At 53.4% G+C, this 19,604-nt stretch overlaps 3 protein-coding genes across 7 annotated transcripts in view; all 3 read right to left on the reverse strand.

Moving 5' to 3' along the window:
- Positions 1 to 623: 623 nt before the first annotated feature.
- On the reverse strand, positions 624 to 2,706 carry OCEL1 (occludin/ELL domain containing 1). The gene is made up of 6 exons (XM_036240946.1): positions 2,654 to 2,706; positions 2,152 to 2,331; positions 1,898 to 2,040; positions 1,500 to 1,665; positions 1,195 to 1,248; positions 624 to 1,020 (listed from the first exon to the last, which is right to left on the reverse strand). Exons 2-6 carry the CDS (start codon positions 2,230 to 2,232, stop codon positions 898 to 900), a joined length of 567 nt encoding a protein of 188 aa, XP_036096839.1. The 5' UTR covers positions 2,233 to 2,331; positions 2,654 to 2,706; the 3' UTR covers positions 624 to 897.
- A 3,726-nt stretch (positions 2,707 to 6,432) lies between these two features.
- On the reverse strand, positions 6,433 to 9,633 carry USE1 (unconventional SNARE in the ER 1). The gene is made up of 8 exons (XM_036240259.1): positions 9,481 to 9,633; positions 9,130 to 9,179; positions 8,873 to 8,951; positions 8,626 to 8,778; positions 7,847 to 7,859; positions 7,390 to 7,417; positions 6,949 to 7,123; positions 6,433 to 6,706 (listed from the first exon to the last, which is right to left on the reverse strand). Exons 1-8 carry the CDS (start codon positions 9,580 to 9,582, stop codon positions 6,524 to 6,526), a joined length of 783 nt encoding a protein of 260 aa, XP_036096152.1. The 5' UTR covers positions 9,583 to 9,633; the 3' UTR covers positions 6,433 to 6,523.
- A 978-nt stretch (positions 9,634 to 10,611) lies between these two features.
- The window catches only part of MYO9B (myosin IXB), an 88,134-nt gene continuing 79,141 nt past the window's right edge, over positions 10,612 to 19,604 (reverse strand). For 2 of the 5 annotated variants that reach the window (XM_036241972.1, XM_036241971.1), the window contains exons 29-40: positions 19,516 to 19,557; positions 19,265 to 19,376; positions 18,159 to 18,232; positions 17,533 to 17,725; positions 17,281 to 17,409; positions 15,990 to 16,095; positions 15,691 to 15,822; positions 14,546 to 14,669; positions 14,032 to 14,079; positions 13,545 to 13,684; positions 12,431 to 12,558; positions 10,612 to 12,310 (exon numbers count right to left, since the gene is read on the reverse strand). In XM_036241972.1, the coding sequence (XP_036097865.1) occupies positions 11,895 to 12,310; positions 12,431 to 12,558; positions 13,545 to 13,684; positions 14,032 to 14,079; positions 14,546 to 14,669; positions 15,691 to 15,822; positions 15,990 to 16,095; positions 17,281 to 17,409; positions 17,533 to 17,725; positions 18,159 to 18,232; positions 19,265 to 19,376; positions 19,516 to 19,557 (1,644 nt within the window). In that variant the 3' untranslated portion in view covers positions 10,612 to 11,894. The remainder of the gene's footprint in view (positions 12,311 to 12,430; positions 12,559 to 13,544; positions 13,685 to 14,031; positions 14,080 to 14,545; positions 14,670 to 15,690; positions 15,823 to 15,989; positions 16,096 to 17,280; positions 17,410 to 17,532; positions 17,726 to 18,158; positions 18,233 to 19,264; positions 19,377 to 19,515; positions 19,558 to 19,604) is intronic. The other 3 variants (XM_036241969.1, XM_036241968.1, XM_036241970.1) reach the window with 2 other exon arrangements.

The raw sequence follows: 19,604 nt of genomic DNA on the forward strand, positions 1-19,604 counted from the left end.
CTGGGCCCAGGGCTGTCTTCCCTGAGGACAGTGGCTCCAGGGACTGGTACTGCCTTTCTTGCCCGAAGTCTGCTTCCCTGATTGTCCCTGTCCCGTGTAGCTTCCCTGGAAGGCCAAGACTCAAAGAGGGCAGCTGCTGGGCTACCAGCACATGGCCCCACAGAGGCTTGGCCCTACCAGTTCCACACACCCTAGCCCAAGGCCAGGCATGTGAACTGTGCTCACACAGTGCCCAGTGTCAATCACCATTCAGCTTGCAGTGCCCAGAAGTGGAAAATTGCAGGGACCCAATTATTTGTTTGGTATCAGGGCCTCCTGTAGGATATGGGCTGCACCTCCCTGCCAACTTCACGTGGTCCTCAGCATCTCATCACATGAATTCTCTAGGAGGCTACCCCAGCAAGACTTTATCACCTACTCTCTCCCACCGAAAGGGCCACTTGAGGCTCTTGGAAGAGAGGGAGCCCCCTGGACAGACAAGAATTCACACCACACCTGGAGACCCTGGACAAGGCCGTATCTTGGAACCTTGATTTTTTTTCCTCTGGAAAATGGAAGAACAATGTTTTGGTAACAACTGAGTGTTAAGCAGCTATGCACAGTATATATTTAAGACATGTTTATTCCACTGGGATTGGAAAGCAGGACCTGCTTCCAGAGGATGAGTTGAGATGTAGGGCCCCTATGGAGTCAGGGTTGGGGGTCCTGGGAATAATTCCTGGAGTAGGGGTCATCAGAGCTAAGCCTCAAAGGCTGAGGCATTTGCAATCAGGGAAAGCTACCCTAGGTGGAGGGAAGAGCAAGAGCTAAGGCTGGGAGGTAGAGAAGCAAGTGCAAGGTGGGACCCCTGCCCCCCACCCCACCCCAGTGTATTCCTCTGCCTGTCTGTCAGGATGTTTAGAAGTACACAGAGTCCTCACTGTCTCCTCGGTTGTCGAATTCCTGGATCTGTGTCTTGAGGTGCCTTAGTTTGCCCTTCAGGTAGCGGCAGCGAGCCTGCTTGTCCAGAAAGCTGGGGTCCTGGCAGGATGAGAGCTGGGGAAGTCCTTGTTGTAGTTTGGCCTATGGCCCTCAGCTGCTTGACCCTTTGCTTTTCCTCTCTGAGCCTTGGTTTTATTTCCTTAAAACTGGCACTTAATAGGAGTGTCAGGGGTGCAAAGGCCTGACTGGGGGATTCAGAAAGCCATGACTCACCATCCGCTTCTTCTCAAATTCCCTCCTGACACGGGCAGCTACTTGAGCCTCCTTCTGCAAGGGGAGAAGGAGGAGGGGGATTTAGGGGGTACTGGACCCAAGAATAGATGGGGAAACGGAGGTTCAGAGAGACACACTGACACATCTAGAGAGCACTTTAAGGCTAATGTTGGCTCATGTGCTGTAGTGCCCAGCCAGTCTGGAGGAAGAAGAGTTTGGAGATCTAGATCCAATGAGTGTGCTGAAGGCCAGGGTCTGGCCACCGGGAAGGGCTGTGGGGCAGGGGTTTCCACCTGGTTGCTGACCTGGCTTCGGGGTGGGGGCAGTGAGGTAAGCAGGGCCTCTAGCTTCTGGAGCTTAGCCTGTGCAGAGCCCAACTCCTGCTGGAGGTCCAAGAACTCTGTATACTGGTCCTGGAACACAGCAGCATAACACCTTCGTTCCATCTCACTGCTCACCGCTGGGTACTTACTGCGGGGGTGGGGGTGGGGAGTGGTTGAAAGCAGGACAGAGTGTGAGTGTAAAGAACCCCTGCCTTTCCCCCAATCAGTGTAATTTGTTTTTCTTTGCTCATGCTGGGCTCACTGCTCAAAATGCCCCTCTTCTCGTACTAATTGGTCAATTCTTATTTACTTGTCAAAGCCCCAGACTCAGTGCCCCTTCCCTGTCCCAAGCCATCAGTAAACACACAGAGGACACTCACAGCTTATAGTCGGGCACTGGGTGGGGACTACGCATATGCCCCCCAGGGATGGATCCAACAGGCTTCTTGGTGCCCAGAAGTACCCGGCAGGGCAGTTCATCCTCAAATACAATCCTCTTGGGCCTTGCCCTGTGGGCACCTGGCTGCAGTCAGCACAGAGAACAGGAACGCTGGTTTCAAGGATCTTTTAAACTGGGGGTAATGATTCTTCTGCCTAGGTTCGGCCTGGGGACCCTCCTCCAGTTCAGACTCACCGGGGGTCCGGGGCCAGGCGGGCAGAACTGCAGGCCCTCCCGGCGGGAGCCGTGGGTGTGGGGGGGCCCCCTGATGGGCATCGACCTCGGGAAGGAGACTGTCGGGGATCCCGGGGCCGACGGGCGGGCCCTGCGGAGGGCGTCGTGGCCCGCGCGTGGCGGGGGTGGTCTGCGGGCTGCCTGTGAACACAGAAGAAGGACGCGCCTGAAGGACGGACCTGGTGACAGCCAACTCTCCGGCCACCGGCGCGTTCCCCAGCCCGGCTATATTTGCATAGACGCATGCGATTGGTCCTCAGAGCACCACAGTCGCGTATCCGGAAAAGGCGCTATGCAAATTACGACGCCATCGCGCATCCCGGGCCTGGTTTATCGCGTTAATCCCCGCGCTGCTCCAGACTCCCGCTGAGGCGCACGGAGCCCACCAACACCGACCCCGAGAGGACCCAGGGAACCTCCGCCCGGGGTACGCGCTGCACGCAGCGCTCCCGCCCAGCGTCACCTGTCCCAGCGTCCGGGGTTCCGTGCTTAGGTCCACTCTCCCAGCAGCCTGAGTACGAGTTGAGCCTTAAGTGCAGGTTGGATCCAATCTGTGGGGGCGCTCCACAAAGCAGGGGCGGGGCTGGCGGCGGGGGCGGGGTCTGGCGACGCGGGAAGTGGACTCAACAATCTTTGAAACTTAAGTTCTGAGTCCAGCCTGGTGGACCCCGACATGTTTGGGGCCAGTTAATCACCCCTTTCCCCCCAATCATTTATTCATTCATCAGATACTTATTGATGGCCTGTGGGACTATAGAGAACAGCTCAAAGAGCTTAATCACCCTTTCTGAACCAGTTTACTTGTCTGAAAACTGGTGGTTTTGGTGAACTTGCACTTAATCTATTTACAAGGAAATATTTAAAAATATTTCTCTAAATAACTAGAAGTCTATTTAGAAAGTCAAACAATAGGAGAGATGGACAGGGCAAAAGTGAATTTCTCATCCACCCTTCTCCAGAAGCAGCACATAATGTCTCCTGGTGAGATCCTATTTCTTCCCTCCCTCCCCCCTCCTTTCTTTTTTTTTGTTAATCCTCACCCAAGGATATTTTTTTCATTGATTTTTAGAGAAAGTGGAAGGGGGGGGGGAGAAAGAGAGACATCCACGTTGCCTCCATTGGGACTGGGGATCAAACCTGCAACCCAGGCATCTGCCCTCAAGCCTTCCTTGGGTGGGCCTACCTCTAACTGCTGAGCCAAAGAGGCCAGGGCTAAAATAGCTTTTTTAAATGGTGATGTAAGGGGCCCTGGTTGGTGTGGCTCAATTGGTTGAGTGTTGTCCCATGCACCAAAAGGTCACTAGTTAGATTCCTGAGTTTAGGGCTCCATCCCTAGTAGGGGGCGTGCAGGAGGCAGCTGATGGATGTTTCTCTCACTCACATCCTCTAAAAATCACTAAAAACATATTAAAAAAAATAAATGATGGAAGGAGACTTGACTTGGGGTGGTGAACACACAATATACAGATGATGTATTATAGAATTGTACCCCTGAAACCTATATAATTTATTAACCAATGTCACTCCAATAAATTCAATAAAAAAATAAAATAGCTTTTTAGTTTGTTTTTCACATAGACAATCATCTACAAATATTTTGCCTCTTTTCTCATTTTTCAGTCTCATGTATTTTGTCTAGTTGCATAACCAACACCTCCAAGTAATGTTAAATCACTGGGGGAAGTGGATGGGTCGGTTGTGGGCATCCTCACTTCCTTACTTTGGTGGCATAACTTTCAGTATTTGCTCATTAAACTCAGTGCTGCCTTTGGCTTGAGGTTTTTCAGTTAAATGAAGAAAAAATTCCATCTCTTCCTTATTTTATATACTATTTGGTATATACTGTTCAGCAACAGTACAAAGTACCATTTCACCCTGTTTTTTGTTGTTAATCCTCACCTGAGGATATTTTTCCACTGATTTTTTTTTATCCTCACCTGAGGACATTTTTCCATTTTTTGTTCAGATAGAGTGGGGAGGGAGAGAGAGAGAGAGAAACATCGACGTGAAAGGGACACCTCAAGTGGCTGCCACCCATACGACCAACCAGGGCTGGGGATAAACCACAACTGAGGCACGCGCCCTTGACCCGAAACCGGGTCTCTCTGGACCGCAGGCCGACGCTCTAACTGCTGAGCCAAACCAGCCAGGGCTCCACTGATTTTTTTTTTTATAAAGACTGTATTTGCTTTTTATTTATTTATTTACTTATTTTTTTTATCCTCACCCGAGGACATTTTTCCATTTTTTGTTCAGATACAGTGGGAGGGGGAGAGAGGAAGAGAGAAAGAGAGAGAGAGGGAAACATCGACGTGAAAGGGACACATCGAGTGGCTGCCACCCACACAACCAACCAGGACCGGGGACAAACTGCAACCGAGGTACGTGCCCTCAGCAGGAACCGAACCCGGGTCTCTCTGGACCGCAGGTCAACGCTCTAACCGCTGAACCAAACCAGCCAGGGCAGGGAGAGAGATTGTGAGAGACACATCAATTGCTTGCCTCCCGGACAACCTTGACCAAGGCTGGGGACGAATTGAAACCAAAGTACATACCTTTGGCTAGAAGTGAACCCATGACTCTTTGGTCTGAGGTTCGACGCTCTAACTGCTGAGCCAAACCAGCCAGGGTAATGATATCTTTTTTAAAAGCTGCTACTCTATGCCTGGCTGGTGTGACTCAGTGGTTGAGTGTCAACCCATTCACCAAGAAATCACTGGTTTGATTCTTGGTCAGGGCACATGCCCAGATTGTGGGCCCAATCCCCAGTGGGGGGCATGCAGGAGGTGGCCAATATTCTCTCTCATCAATGCTTCTGTCTCCCTCTCCCTTCCTCTCTCTCTAAAATCAATAAAGGAAAAAATAAAATAGCCCTGGCCGGTTTGGCTCAGCAGAGTGTTGGCCTGCAGTCCAGAGAGACCTGGGTTCAGTTCCCACTAAGGGTGTGTACCTCGGTTGTAGTTTGTCCCCGGCCCTGGTTGGTTGGGTGTCCCTTTCACGTCGATGTTTCTCTCTCTCTCCCTCCCACTCTATCTGAACAAAAAATGGAAAAATGTTCTCGGGTGAGGATAAAAAAATAAAATAAAAAGCTGCGACTTTAAAGCCCTACCTGGTGGTTTTGCATCCCTGCCAATGTGGGTACCTCTGTACACATCCCATAGTTGCTTGCTCATGCTCCCAAGGGTCTGAAATAGACACATCCCGTGTGCCTGTCACCTGTCCACCCTCTCTTATTGAGCTGCCCTACACAATCCTCACAGGCTTTGCCCTCAAAGTCTGAAGTGGGCGTCAGCAGAGGCCAGGACCCACAGTTACCCACTGCCACTCATGATTCCAGTTCCAGTGCCCTCCATTCCAGTTCTTGTCTGAAATGATCAGACTAGCCCTGATTTGGCTGGTTTGCTCAGCGGTTAGAGCACTGGCCTGTGGACTGGAGAGTCCGGGTTTCAGTTCCCACTAAGGGCACGTACCTCAGTTGCAGTTTGTCCTCGGCCCCAGTTTGGGTTGTGTGGCTGGCAACCAGTCAATGTTTCTCTCCCTCCCTCCTGCTCTATCTGAAGATGAATGCAAAAATGTACTCAGGTGAGGATTTAAAAAAAAAAAAGAGGGAAATGATCAGAATATAGCCTGGGTAGGGCAGGGTCTTCACTGACCCTCCTGTTTGCTGAATGTCTGTGTGCATCTGCAGGTGCCCTGAGAATTTAGACTATGCTGAGCACCGATCCTAAATTACCACCTTTAATCCCAAGGAAGGCCCAGCACCGATGTTCCCTTCTCCAGGCTGACCTCTAGACATGGTTTCCTCCACCCTCCACAAGGCTGAAGGCACTGTATTTGGCTCTGACTCAGACAGGGGGCTCCTGGGGCTTCTTGGGGCCCCACCTTGTCCAGGGGCAAATGAGAGGGTGCTGAGCCACTACTCCTGTTCCCAGCCTGCCCCCCCTCCCCGGTAATCTTTCTGGCTCTTGGGGGCCTCCACAAGCCTTCCCATCTTGTCTATTCCAAAGGGTACCTACAGACAGGAGTGGAGGGCAGATAGAGGACAGACAGGGTGGGTTGTATTTATTTATTTAAAATCCTTGCCTGAGGACATTTTCTCTCCATTTATTTTTAGACAGAGTGGGAGGGAGGGGGGGAGAGAGAGAGAGAGAAAAGTTGATATGAGAGAGACACATTGACTGGTTGGTTGCCTCCTGCACAACCCTGACCAGGGACGGGGACTGAACTGCAACCAAGGTACGTGCCACTGACCAGAATCGAACCCGTGACTCTTCAGTCCTTGGGGTGATGCTCCAACTGCTGATCCAAATTGGCCAGGGTGGGGCCCGGTCTTTTATTTGAGTTTGGGCATGATACGGATAAAGAGGATCATGCTGATGAAAATGAAGCAGACAATGATAAGCATTGCCCAAAGCAGCCAGTTGACAGATTTCTGTGCATGCTGCTCCAGCCGTTCTGATTCTGTTTTCAGCTTCTCCAGGTTTTGGTCAGCCATCTTGAGTGAGTGCGACAGGGTCTATGGGTGAGGTGGGGAGAGTATAAACAGCACTGGGGTTGAGTGTGGTCTCCCCCTGCTGCCCTCTTGTCAGCACCTCTTGGCCTTTGCTGGTGCTGCATCCTCTGCTGGGAAAGCCAAATTCCTATTTATCTTCTACCAAATTCCTATTTATCCAGCCAAGTCCCAGCCACTATGCCCCTCTACTGGGAAACCTCTAATGCCCCGGGGCAGAAGCTGCGAAGTTCCCATAGTCCTCATACCTGGTTGTCCTTCTTGATGACATTCTGAGCAGCTAGTGTGTTGGTCTTAAGGCTCCGGGCCAGGCCTAGCATTTCTTCTGCCAGCTTCTCCTGGAGGTTCTGGTGTTGTTGCAGGACGAAGTCTAGCTCAGCAGCCGACTGCTTCTCATCCCCTGGCCTGGGACCTGCCACCCCGCTGACCTCACACATGGACAGGTAGACATGAGATGGTGTGGGGGAGGGGACGAGATAAACATGTTCCCAGGGAACCCAGAGGTTATGGTTGTAGCCACCACCCTACTTGGGGCTCAATTTCCCCTTCTTTGCTTTGGCTTTTGGGTAAAGCATTCCCAGAAGTGGTGTCAGACTGGTGATTTACATGCTTGTGGTGGTTCCTCAGTGGTCCAACATTTGTCCAGCCCTCCTCCCCACCAGTGCTGCCCAAGGGCTTAAGACACTCACGTCCTCTTCCTCATGTCCAGCTTGGGCTCTGGAAGAGGAACAGGGCAAGCATAAAAGAGGAGAGGATTGGTTCTGTTTTTTAACTTCTTGACTATTATCTGGTGTTGGTCTGCTACCTACAGGCCCTTTCCCAACTTGTCTGCTGCCCAGCAGGCTTCTTTGAGGTCATGTCTCAAAACTCTAGCTCAAATGACCTCTTGTCTGGGATGTTTTCCTCACCCCCATCTGGGCTTCCCCTGGCCCCAGGTTCATCCCTCCTGTTTCCTCTGGGGACCACTTCTCCTCTGTCCCAGCTGCTCCTTCCATACATGACTTGGTGATGCCCCCATGGACACTTCCTGGGCTATGCAGGATCCTGAGGTAGCCAGGTGAGGCACCAGGGATGGGGAGCAGCAAGGACATATGTCATGTCCCAGGCAAATGGGACTTGAGTCCTGTTCTGCTCAGAGCAACTCACCTCCAGCAGAATCCTGTGGGAAAAAGGAACAGACAAGAAGTCACCCACCTTGTCATGTCCTCAAACAAGTCCTTTCTACTCTCAGAGCCTTTGCACCCTTAGTCAGGGCCTTAGGCAAGTCCTGAAATCTGAGCCTCAGTTTCCTCATCTATTAACTGGTAATGACAACAGCTCATATTTTGAACAGTTTAGTTGATCTATGTACAGTGCTCAGAAAGGTACCTGTCATCTTACTTTACAGATAAAATATCTTGTCTTGCCCTGGCCAGTTTGGCTCAGCTGTTAGTGTTCGCCCATGGACCAAAGGGTCGTGGGTTTGATTCCTGGTCAAGGGCGTGTACCTGGGTTGCAGGTTGGAGTCGATGTGTCTTTTTCTCACTGATGTTCCTCTCTCTCTTTCTCCTTCCCTCCTTTCTTTCCACTCTATCTAAAAAAAAAAAAAAAAAAATGGAAAAATATCCTTGGGTGAGGATTAAAAAAAAAAACTTGTCTATCTGTGGCATGTGGCAAGTGGCAAGCCAGGAGCCAAATCTTGCACTGGGCCAACTCTGTGGCTTAACCAAACATGTGCCACTTTTGCCTTGTACCAAACAAACTCCCATTTCTCTAGTAAAAAACTCTGGCCAGAATGCCCCTCTGTTGGGAAGCCTTGTTTTATACCTAAGGCAGAGACCCCTGGGGTCCCTGTATCTGATAGTATTTGTTGTTCTAGCCATTCTCAGGCACTGAACTCCAGTCCCCAACAGAAGGGTTCCCAAGGACCAGGAAGGGAGCCCTACCATGCCTAGCAGCTCACTCCGCATCTCGCTGGTGTACCGTGCCCGGGACTGCAGGTGAACCGTCTTGGTGGCAGGCACCCGCTCCCTGGCTGTGGTTGGCACTCGGCCAGGGGCCAGGAACTGGTTGGCTAGTGCCTTCTCTGAGGAGGAGGTCTACAGAAGAGGGAGTAGGTGTCACAACAGAAGCGGTTCCTGGGGACTCAGGAGAACCAGGTGAGGGCTGAGGAAGAGAGGTTCCTGTGCTCACCAGCTTCTCTGCCTGCAGCATCCCCTTCAGAAAGTCAACCTTGCGGGAATATTCATTGATCACCTCACAAACCGGTTTGCTGGATGGTGAAACGTAGAAAAAGAAAACTTGCCCCCTATCCTCAGTTCAGGAAAGGGTCCCGGCAGGGCCTGAAGACTACGGGTTCCCCAAGAGAACTTGCCCCTGTGGCCTCTAATCCACCCCCAATCCTCCTCCCCCACCCACGGATACGAAGCCCTCTGTACGCCTGCACTCACTTCGTCTGGGCTTTCAGGGCCTGCAGCATGTCCTCGAGGGCTCCCACGTACTGGGGAGAAAAAGTGGGTGTCAGTTGGGTACCCCATTCCTCCCCATCTTGTTCTAAGTGAGCAGAGCCAAGGCGAGCTTGGGGCTAGGACCTGGCGAGGCTGGGAAACTGAAGGGGCCAATGTCAAGGAGGCAGGGCCAGCTGAGCCCCAAGGCCCAGAGCGGACATAGCGGGTGGAGGTGGCCGAGCGCACAGGCCGGGGCGTCGCCAGAGCGGCTGGCGGGGCGGCGGGGTCCGACTGCGGGCCCCGGGCACTGCCCTACGGGAATGGAGCTCTAAGCGGCAATGCAAGGTCGCCCACCTTTTCTAGACGCCACTCGTCCGGGTCCCGCTTCTCTGCTGCCATCGCCTCGCAGCGGCACAGCAGCCGGACCAGGTTCAACTCCAGCCTCGACGCAACCATCACAAACTAGCAGTCCTCCACCCCTTCCGCCGCCGCCATCTTAAGGCAGGGCGGAAGTGCCTTCATTTGACCTCCTTCCGGGTGGGCGTGCCCATCTCGTTTGCTGTCCCATCGTGAGGGCGGGAGTAATGTCTTGTTTTATAAGAGGCCATCCCTTCCACATTTACTCAAGGATGAATCGCCAGCTTTCTTCGTGAGCATCTTTACCCTTAATGAAGGGTTATGAAGACCAGGTTCTTTGGTGTCAGGCGCACGTGCACGGAGTCCTTTGCTCATTCTTTCCCCCCTGTTCAAAATTCCTCTACTGCACTCACTCCTGGTTGGGTTCTTCCCACACCGAACTCTCCCACATCCAAGCAGCTTTCCCAATTTCTTTGGGAGGGGAGAGGTCATGGCCTTGGATTTACAAACCCATGGCTCGGGGGCCCACCCAAACTTAGGTGGTTATGAGCTTCTGGGTCCCAGCCCTGATTCTGACTCAATCCTCCTGCCCCTTCTTGGGAAATGGGCAGTGGGACAGTGCTTCAAGAGGCACAGAGGTTAGTCCTTGAGCAAGAGATGGGGCTGGGTCACCCCTAAGAAAGAACCCAGTTCCAGCCCACCCGGCCTCCCAGGGAACCAAGGCTTATCCTGCAATCCCCTCCTGGAGCAGACAGGGTGAAGATGGACGCTTCCCAGGGACAACCCTGGAACACAACCACTTTATTTTCCCAGCCCTCAGGTCACCTCTGTTCTGATCACACCAGTGGGCCTGGTGTCTTCACGGGATACAAAGGATGAGACCAAACCCAGAATGGATAGAGGCAGACCCAGCAGGTTTTGAATCCCAGCCATGTCCCATCCCAGTATGTAACTCTGGACAAGTCCCCCAACTCTCCTGCATGTGTAGTCTGTACTAGAGTTCTTCACTGTCCCCCACCTGCTAGCCAGTTCCTACTGTTTGCTCACCCTCATGGGCCCCAACTGCCAGCCAGTTCCCACAACTGCCCTTATGTTTGCAGCCTGGGAGCTTGTGTGTCGGGAGGTTGCTCCTGGCTCTGTGAGGCCCACCAACAATTGCCCCCCACTCTCAGGGCCCCGGTTGGAGTAGGCTGGGTGCTGAAACAGGTGACAAGAGGCAGCTCCCAGGAGAGCAGGCTCTTTTCACTGAATGCAGCTCCTGGAACTCCCTGCTTTCTCTGGTTTCTGGATCAATAGGCATGTACCTCCAGCTGGCCAAACTCCCTCAGGTGATGGATACGTGTGAAATTCCAACAGCAGTGTTTGCTGAAGGATCAAGGCAGGTCTTCCCAGAAGAGGCCATAACCCTGCTGGCCCATGCTCCTCCAACCTGGAGCAGGTATTGCATGCAAACACCTCTCAGGCACTTTTTCTTTATTTCACACCTCTAGTTTGTAGGACACCTCTAGTCCCAACCCTGGGGCCAACTGTTCAGGTGTCCAGGGAGTGAGTGGAGCCTGAAAGAGGGGAGCCCCACTCTGGAGATCTCCAAGCTTTCACTATAGGATGTGCAAACTCAGGGCTTGCCCTTCTTGCTCATGAGCAGTCCTGAGTTCCTGTTCTGCCACACGGGGCAGGCAGTGCCAAGGGCAGTCTCCTCCATTCAGAGAACAGTGGACAGAGTGATGGCCACATTAGAGTCACCCTGGATGTGAGGTCTGTGGTGCCCCAGGTGAAGGCTGCCCCTTCACCTCATGTCCTCACTCCAGCCAACAGTCTGGATCACCATGGAAGGCTCCACTGCTCCTTTGAATGCACATGGGCTAGGTGGCTGCTGGCCAGGCCTGAGGATGAGACCCAGACAGACTGGGGGCAGTCAGGTGCCACAAGGGTTCAAATCCCTGGTCCAAGCTGTCCTCATTGTGCGCCTGAGCCTCCAAGATGAGGTGGCTATGTGGGTTTCGCTCTGAAGTCTGTGTCCAGGTTATAAAGGCGAGGTCGGGCATTAATATAAAAGTTTGTATATACACATATAAAAAACAACTTGGTCTTCTGTTAAGGCTGTTACAGTTTAAAGTTATGTAAACCAGGCATAAAGTAACAGTTAACTATAAAACCGTACAAAAGGGGTGGGCGGGTAGGAGGCCAGGCTGCCTGCCAGGATCTGGGGCTCTGGGCGGCGCATCTGTATGAAGTTGGGGTTCAGCCCTGGCTGGCTTCTCCCTGCTTGGACTCTGCAGTTGGAGCCAGTGCCCACCTCACACTGCTCTTGGAACTTTTCATTCCAGGTCATTCTTGGAGAGCCAAATGCTGGCCCTGGAGCTCTGTCACAGGGCCATCCTCAGATGTTCGGACTCTGGCATTGTGGGACCTCAGCCATTGGCCTGGCCTGAGGTGGGGGGCAGGCAGTAGGTTGGGGGATCTGAGTACCTCCGTTTTGCCCCAGGTGGCTGGTTGTTCTTGTCCAGGGGCTCCCGAATGCCCTGTGCAGGCAGGTGTGCGCCCAGCGTGATATACACAGAGTGTACCTGGTCCGGGCGGCGGGCAGGTGGCTCCCGGCGTCTTACTGGGGTGACAGCCTCCTGGGCACCTGGTGCCTGGCCAGGAAGGTAGGAGGGCAGGCCAGGTGGGAGCTTGATGTTGGCCGTGGGCATGATGGGGGTCCGCCGGGGGGTCTTCACTCTAACCGTCATGAAGGACGACGGCCTTCGTCTTGGAAGGGCGGCCAACTCGGGGAGGGGGCTTGGGGCGGGTGCACTGGGGCAGGGGAGAGCAGGTGCGGGGGGCCCTTTTGAGAGACAGATGGCAGGGTTACTGCAGCTTCAGGGCTAGCAGACAGACCCTTGCCCAGGGGGCCTGCCGGGGGTGGACATGGGAGGAAAAAAGCAGACGCTACCTTAATACTGACCTTCCGAGGTCCCCCGCCCAGCCCGCTCTTCCAATAGGCTCTCAGTGCTGGCTGATGTCTCTGAGTCTAGGTTCTCCTCATCAGAGCCCCGAGGGTCCAACTCTGGCAGCCGGTAGGTGATATCCTCCCTGGGGGTGAGGGGGGTTCACATGTTCAAGTCTGTTCTCATGGTGAAAGACAATCCCACAAAAAATGCCAGGACAGTAGGGGACAGAGCAGGCCATCCTGGTACTGGATGGGATTCCCTGCCTCCAGAATCTCCCACCTCCAAAGCATACCTGGTCCCAAATGCCCCCAGCCCTGCAAAGTTCACAGGAAGAAGGTGTCAGGCCACTGGGGGAAGTCAGGTATCCGGCCCAATACTGAGTGAGGAGCTCCTGCCTTAGGACTTTGCCTATGTTGTTTCCTCTGCCTGGAGTGCCCTACCCTGTAACACTTAGGGTGGCCAGGTGCCTTGGGTCACATGTGTTCTCCTGGTATAATTTTCTTTTTCTTTAATCCTCACCTGAGGATATTTTTCCTTTGATTTTCAGATAGAGTGGGAGGGTCAGAAGGAGGGAGGGAGGAAGGGAAGAGAGGGAGAGGTAGAGAGAAACATTGATGTGAGAGAGACACATCGATTGGTTGCCTCTTGCATGACTCTGACAAAGGCTGGGGATTGAACCGAAACTGGGATATGTGCCCTTGACTGGAATCAAACCTGTGACTCTCTGGTCCCTGGGCCGACACTCTAACTGCTAAGCCAAACTGGCAAGGGCTCCTGGCATAATTTTTAAATAGAGCCCCCTTTCACACTCATCTCAAGTGGACACAAATTAATGTGTCATTCTAGCTAGCTAAGGCCACTTTGGAGACAAAGTTTGAACATCACCACTGTTGCCCTTTCTCTCCCAGTGGGCCACCATGGTTCCCTGTAGTGAAGCATGAAATTGAAATAGAGCCTCAGGCTGTGTTTTAGGATAGCAGCACTCCACAAGGTGGGTACTGGACAGCAGGACTGCGCGTGGCCCATTGGCCCCCTAATGGCCAGGTTCACTATGCATAGTTGAGGAATGTATGGACGGGGGGCTGGATGGTGCAGATGAGGGTAAGAAGGGGACAGAGGGACACTTGCTTCTCTTCCTTGATGGATTGGATCTGCTCGATGAGTATCTCCTTTTCCCGGTCCTCGTTGTGGCCAGCTGCCTCCTCCTCTGGCAGCACCCCCAGCTCCTCTGGGCCACTGCCGCTTCCCCGGGCCGTGGGGCTCTTGTTCTGCAACAGAGAAGCAGCAGGTTTGGCCGGTCCCTCCAGGTGGGTGGGGTCAGTGCTTATGGGTGGAGAAAGGACGGCTTGCACAGCTCCAGGGAAGGTTAGTTCTGCTGTGGACGGCTGGGCGTAGGGAGGCTTCTCCAGGGACCTCTTGGGGATTGAGAGTCCTAGGCACAGCTGGTTAGTTGTCCTCAGCACAGGTGGTCAACAGCCAACAGGCCTCCCCGGCATGCACTTCCAGAGGTTAGGATATGATGGGCCTATTCTACAAGGACCTCAGGGGCAGAAGGGAACCCCAGCATGCACTGCATAGAAGACATGCATGGTGGGCCCACCGATTGCATACATACCAGGACCCCCTCATAGGGAGACGAAAACCCCAATTTGAGAGGCCATGGCTGGGGGGAGAGATGAATAGAGGGTGACCACATGGGACCATAACGAAGACACCGGTTGTTATGATCACTGAGCCACATCTGACCATGGGGCAAGGACAGGGTTCTCCCATGGAACCCCAGGACCCACCATCTTAAATCTCCCACTCTGGGGCCACTTCTGTGGGATCAGTTCCCTCTGGGTAGGGCCCGAGTCAGCAAGGACCAGGGCTGGAGGATGAAACACCACCAAGTGGGTGACAAATCTCCCACTGCCCTGAGAAGGTCAGTCAGCAAAGAGACAGAGAGGGTGGTGATCATTTGATTGACGTAGGAAGTGGCCCCTGACCAAACTGCATGTTGCCAGGGGTGTGTGGTAAGCGAAGTGAGATCCTGCCCTGACACTCAAGCCCTGCTCACCGGGCCACTCCCACCCAGGCCATATCCCAACCACACCCACTGAGGACCCCACCACACAAAGTGTGCTCACAGTGTTCTGTCGCAGGAGAGAGAGCCTGCGGAAGGCAATGCTCTCGGCGGCTTCCAGCTGACTGATCTCCTCCATCTTCACCTTGTACTTCCTCATCTGTTCTTTGATCAGCATCTCCACGCATCTGTGGAGAAGGCCCGTGGAGAGAGTGACTCAGTTACATTCCCCAGAGATGGCCGGCCTGGGGATCTGGGATCCAGGGAGGTGCTGGCTAGAGACACCACCATGGCCAGGGCAGAGACGCATCCAGTGACATGGTTGTAGCTCCCATCTCGACCCCAGCTGATTGGCAGTGTGACCTCGGACTCACTCCACCTCTCTGAGCCTGAGTTTCCATTTCAGCAAGCCTCCTTGTTTGAAGGAGAAAGTATGTACAGAGGGTTAGAGTGAAGTGACCCCTTAGTCACCCTGCAGGGTGGAGATGATCTCATTTCATAGAGAAGTATGAAATGCAGGGAGGTTGGGTGACTTGTCCTAAGGATTGCAGCCAGCTGGTCCCAAGGGCTCTAGAACATGCACTCTAACCAGCAGCTCATATGCTCAGTAGTCAGGGCCAGCCTGAGTACTGGGTGGGAGAACTCAGCCTGGAAAGGTCAGTACTGGGGACACTCAGTCTGCAGCGGTCAGTATGGAGGGAACTCAGCCTGGATGGAGAAGCAGTCACAACTCAATTTTCCCATCACTACAATCACAAAAGAAGGAATGGAGCAAAGACCATGCTGAAAGAAGCTGGAAGCAAATCTGTCGGGCCAGACCAGGCTCATCTCCTTGTTGCCTAAATGTCATTGTTCATTAATTGTAACAAGGGTGGCCTAAGGGCTGTACTGTCAGGCCTTCATGGTGTGTTTGCCTTTTGAAACCACCTACAGTGATATGTTCTTGTCTTTTCAAGTCACCTAAACTATGTCCTCTTAGTGGCTAATGTTTGACAACCTTCTGAGTTCTTTTGAGGAACTTTTGGAGAACTTTTGCAGGTGGCTCAGGGGAAAGAAGAAACCTGGAGACCAGCACTTCTGTTTGCTGCTAGCTCTCACTGCTACGAGGTCTGCCCTCACCCTCTGTTATTCAGCCTCGAAAGAACTTGGAGGGGTCCCTGGCAGGGCTACCCAGAGCATGTGTGGAAGAGGGGCTGGCCTGGCACTCACGTGGTGATCTTGAGGACATCCTTCATGCTGGTCAACGGGTCTGAGTTATCAGGGCAGCGCAGGAGGCAAGGTGCGAAGATGATGGCCAGTGCACTGGCTGACATGCGGTTCACGTCCTCAAGCAGGGCCACCCTGTGCAGTGAGCAGCAGTTAGAAGGCGGCTGGGCGATCTTCCCAGACCCCTTAACATGCGCCCATGTCCTGGTGCAGAACCAGCAGAGAACACCCGCCCGGGAGTGGGCAGTGGGGGCTTCTGATAGGGACCAACATCCAAATAGAGAGTGGCAGTGGGCACTTGCTTGACCAGGTGGAAGATGAGCCGCTCCAAGGAGTTGTGATTGGCTTCTGGCAGGTGCTCCAGGACGGCGTAGATGGCAGCCAGTTGCTCCTGCTTCTCTGGCAGCTCTAGAAAGGCCAAGGTATCAGTTTCTTTTTTCATTAATTTATTTTTGTTATAGATGTTTCTCCCTTTCCCCCCCTAGACACCCTCCTCCTGGTCCCACCCTCAGCATTATTGTCTATGTCCATTGGTTATGCATACATGCATATAAATTCTTTAGTTTATCTCATTCCTCCTCCCTGGCCCCCTCCTCTGAAGTTTGTCAGTCTGAACTGGACTCCTTTCTATGTCTCTGGGTCTAGTTTGTTCATCAGCTTATTTTGTTCATTATATTCCACAAATAAGTGAGAGCATGTGGTATTTGTCGTTCTCTGATTAGCTTATTTCACTTAGCATAATACTCTCCAGGTCCCTCCATGTTGTCTCAAAGGATGAGAGATCTCTCTTTCTTACAGCTGCATAGTACTCCATCGTGTAAATATACCACAGCTTTTTTATCTACTCATCTACTGATGGAAACTTGGGCTATTTCCAGATCTTAGCAATTGTAAATAGTGCTGCTATGAACTTAGGGGTGCATATTCTTTCTGACTGGTGTTTCAGGCTCCTTAGGATATATTCCTAGAAGTGGGATCACTGGGTCAAATGGCAGTTCCATTTTCAATTTTTTGAGGAAACACCATATTGTTTTCCATAGTGGCTGCACCAGTCTGCATTTCCACTAGCAGTGTGCTAGAGTTCCCTCTTTTCCACACCCTCGCCAGCAATTGTTTTTGTTGTTTTTTTTTTAGCAATTTCTGTTTGATGATTTTTTTTTTTATCCTTACCCGAGGACATTTTTCGATATTTTGTTCAGATAGAATGGGAAGGAGAGAGAGAAAGAGAAAAACATCGACATGAAAGGGACATATCGAGTGGCTGCCACCCACATGGCCCAACCAGGGCCGGGGACAAACTGCAACTGAGGTACGCGCCCCTAGCGGGAACCGAACCACGGTCTCTCCGGACCGCAGGCCAACGCTCTAACCGCTGAGCCAAACCGGCCAGGGATGTTTGATGACTTGTTGATGGCAGCCATTCTGGCAGGTGTGAGGTCAAGGTATCAGTTTCTTTAAGCCCCACCTCAACACACTATGGGGACAGGAGAGCTGTAACTGGGTAGTCCTGCCTCCCTGACTGACTACAGCGTGCTTACAGCTATGACCCTGACATCAACCACCTACTGCCCTTGCCACCACCGTGAGACTCACCCACGGCCCGGAGGAAGTCGCCGTACTGGGCAAAGGTCATCAGGGGTTCGGGCAGCTCCCTCAGCCACTGCTTCAGCACCCCAGTGATGGCATGGATGGGGAAGTTCTCCAGCTTGACTGTCGAGGGGTCTGAGGGAAGGGTGGGCAGGGCCAATGAGCACAGCACAGTCAGGAGCCCTGCATGGTGCCTACCTGCTGCCCACCTGCCTGAGTACCTACCTGTATGCAGGCCCCAATTGCCATAGCACCCACCTGTCTGCAGTGCTTGGCGGAGCTCCCGCGTGCGGTTGGCAGCGCCTGACTTGCGGTAGAGGCCCTCGGTATATAGACCATGCATCTCCACGTGTTCCAGAAGCTTCTCCAGTACGATGGGCACTGAGGCCTTGTCACTGGTCAAGCTGTTCACGCACACGCCAAAGTGGCCCGGCTCAGCACCTGGCTCGCTCTGCAATGCCAGTGGTGGTGGTGAAGCCTGGGTTAGCTGTCCTCCCTGGCTGCCCCTCAGGCCTCCTCTGTGGGCTCCATCCCTGTCCCTCACCCCACATTGCAGGTTGCTGAGTGTGCTGGGCTGCAGAGGTTAGCTCAGTGGCCGCTCAGCAGGGGCTCCCTGCGAGGAGCACCCATGGGTGCTCTCAGAGCAGTCAGTCCCCATTCCTGCTGCTGCCCCAGTGCTCGGGACCCCGCCTTCCTTGTGGGCATAGTTAGGGGGGATTTCCTCCACCACCCATAGGAGGGAAGGAAGAGCAGGGCCAGGGTCTAAGATGCAACACAGCCTGGCTCCTGCCTTAGGGGCTCAGGCAGAACTGGGTATGCTTGGTTGGGGGCTCCTGGCCCCGAACCTAGGGCTGTTCTGGAATGCTGCCGGCACAGTGGCTCACCTTCCTCCCGCATGGATAGGAGCAGTGGGTCTGAATCTTGTGCATGCACTTCTTGTGGCAGGTCATCTTGCAGACTAGGAGGTCATAGTGGGGTAGGGGGAAGGGTGGTCACAGGTGGAGCCTCAGGGACCCCAGACTCCCGTGGCTGCCTGTCCCCTTGGCCAGGGGGGGAGGGGACTGCCAATTGAATTCTAAACTTGCATCGCACAAATCTCTGCCTTGATTCCCAGGCAGGGGGCTGTGCGGGCAGCTATTCATAGCTGGTGGTCATCAGTGGCCTCAGAGCCAGCCTGGCCAGCGTGACAGGAGCAAGGGTTTAGGGCACCTGTGCCTCAGTCCTGTCAGGAGGCAGCCCTGGAACATTTGGCTTGTGACAGTGGTATGAGTAATGCTGCTTAGGTTTCTTCCAACCCCAGACCAAGGGAGTGTAATGCATGGAAAGAAGAAATCAGCTTCGATAAAAAGGAGTTGGCATCTGGGTGTATCCTTATCTCAGCACAGTGATATGCTGAGGTATTTATGGCAGATGTGGGATGGAGAACTCCTCACACATGGCCCAAAGAGAGAGGAGGAGACCCTGTATTGAACAGAAAGCCAGGCCTGGCTGCTCCTGGCAGGAAAATGCAAGTGCTAGAGACCTAGACCTCACCAGGCCTCTGAGGGCTCACTGGTCTCCAGTCATGGCTCGGTTACCTCCTGTCCACCTGACCGAGGGCCAGCTGGGTTATAATGGGCTGTGCCATCTCAGGGTCTGCTGGTGGGATTGAGTGGCTTCCCCTGGAACATGCAGGAAGGGCCAGCAGCTCAGGCAGTGTGTACGAAGGCCCAGAGGTGGGACACAGGGTGACCTGCTCTGGTGGGTGTGTGAGTGGATGAGATGTGGCTAGGGCAGTATTCTGGAAAGATCCATTCTGTGGGTTGGGTGAAGACCCTGGTGCTCAGCAAGGGGTTGGGAACATGGTGGCAGGGTTAGGGGGCACTGTGAGGGGTGAGAGGGTACAGAGTGGGGTCAGGGGATACAGTGGGTAATCAAGAGTTTGGGGAGGGTTGGGAGCATGGTAGGGGGTTGCGGGCACAGTGGGGGGCTGAAGCTCTGGGACACTCACCGCTGCAGAACAGAGCCTTGTCCATGAGCCAGATGTAGGAGAGACACTGCTCGCATGACTGGGGGATGCTCACCTGGTAGCTGGCGAACACGTGCCCATTGTGCTGCTGGACCTGGGACCAAGGAGGGTGCTGAGCAGCATCTCAGGGCCAGGGGCTACTCATTCAAAACTAGGTTTCTTTAAGGCTAAGCGGGAAAACACATGCTAACTTGCACACACTCACACACTTACATGTGTACACTCATACTCACAGCACGTTCCTGCTTCCGCTTCTTCTTCTGAGCTTTGCTTTGCTGTGAGGGAGCACAAAGGCAGGTCTGTGTGGGCCCCTGGGGTAACC

Source organism: Molossus molossus, unplaced genomic scaffold (genome assembly GCF_014108415.1).
Source record: "Molossus molossus isolate mMolMol1 unplaced genomic scaffold, mMolMol1.p scaffold_m16_p_4, whole genome shotgun sequence".
Classification (NCBI taxonomy): domain Eukaryota; kingdom Metazoa; phylum Chordata; class Mammalia; order Chiroptera; family Molossidae; genus Molossus; species Molossus molossus.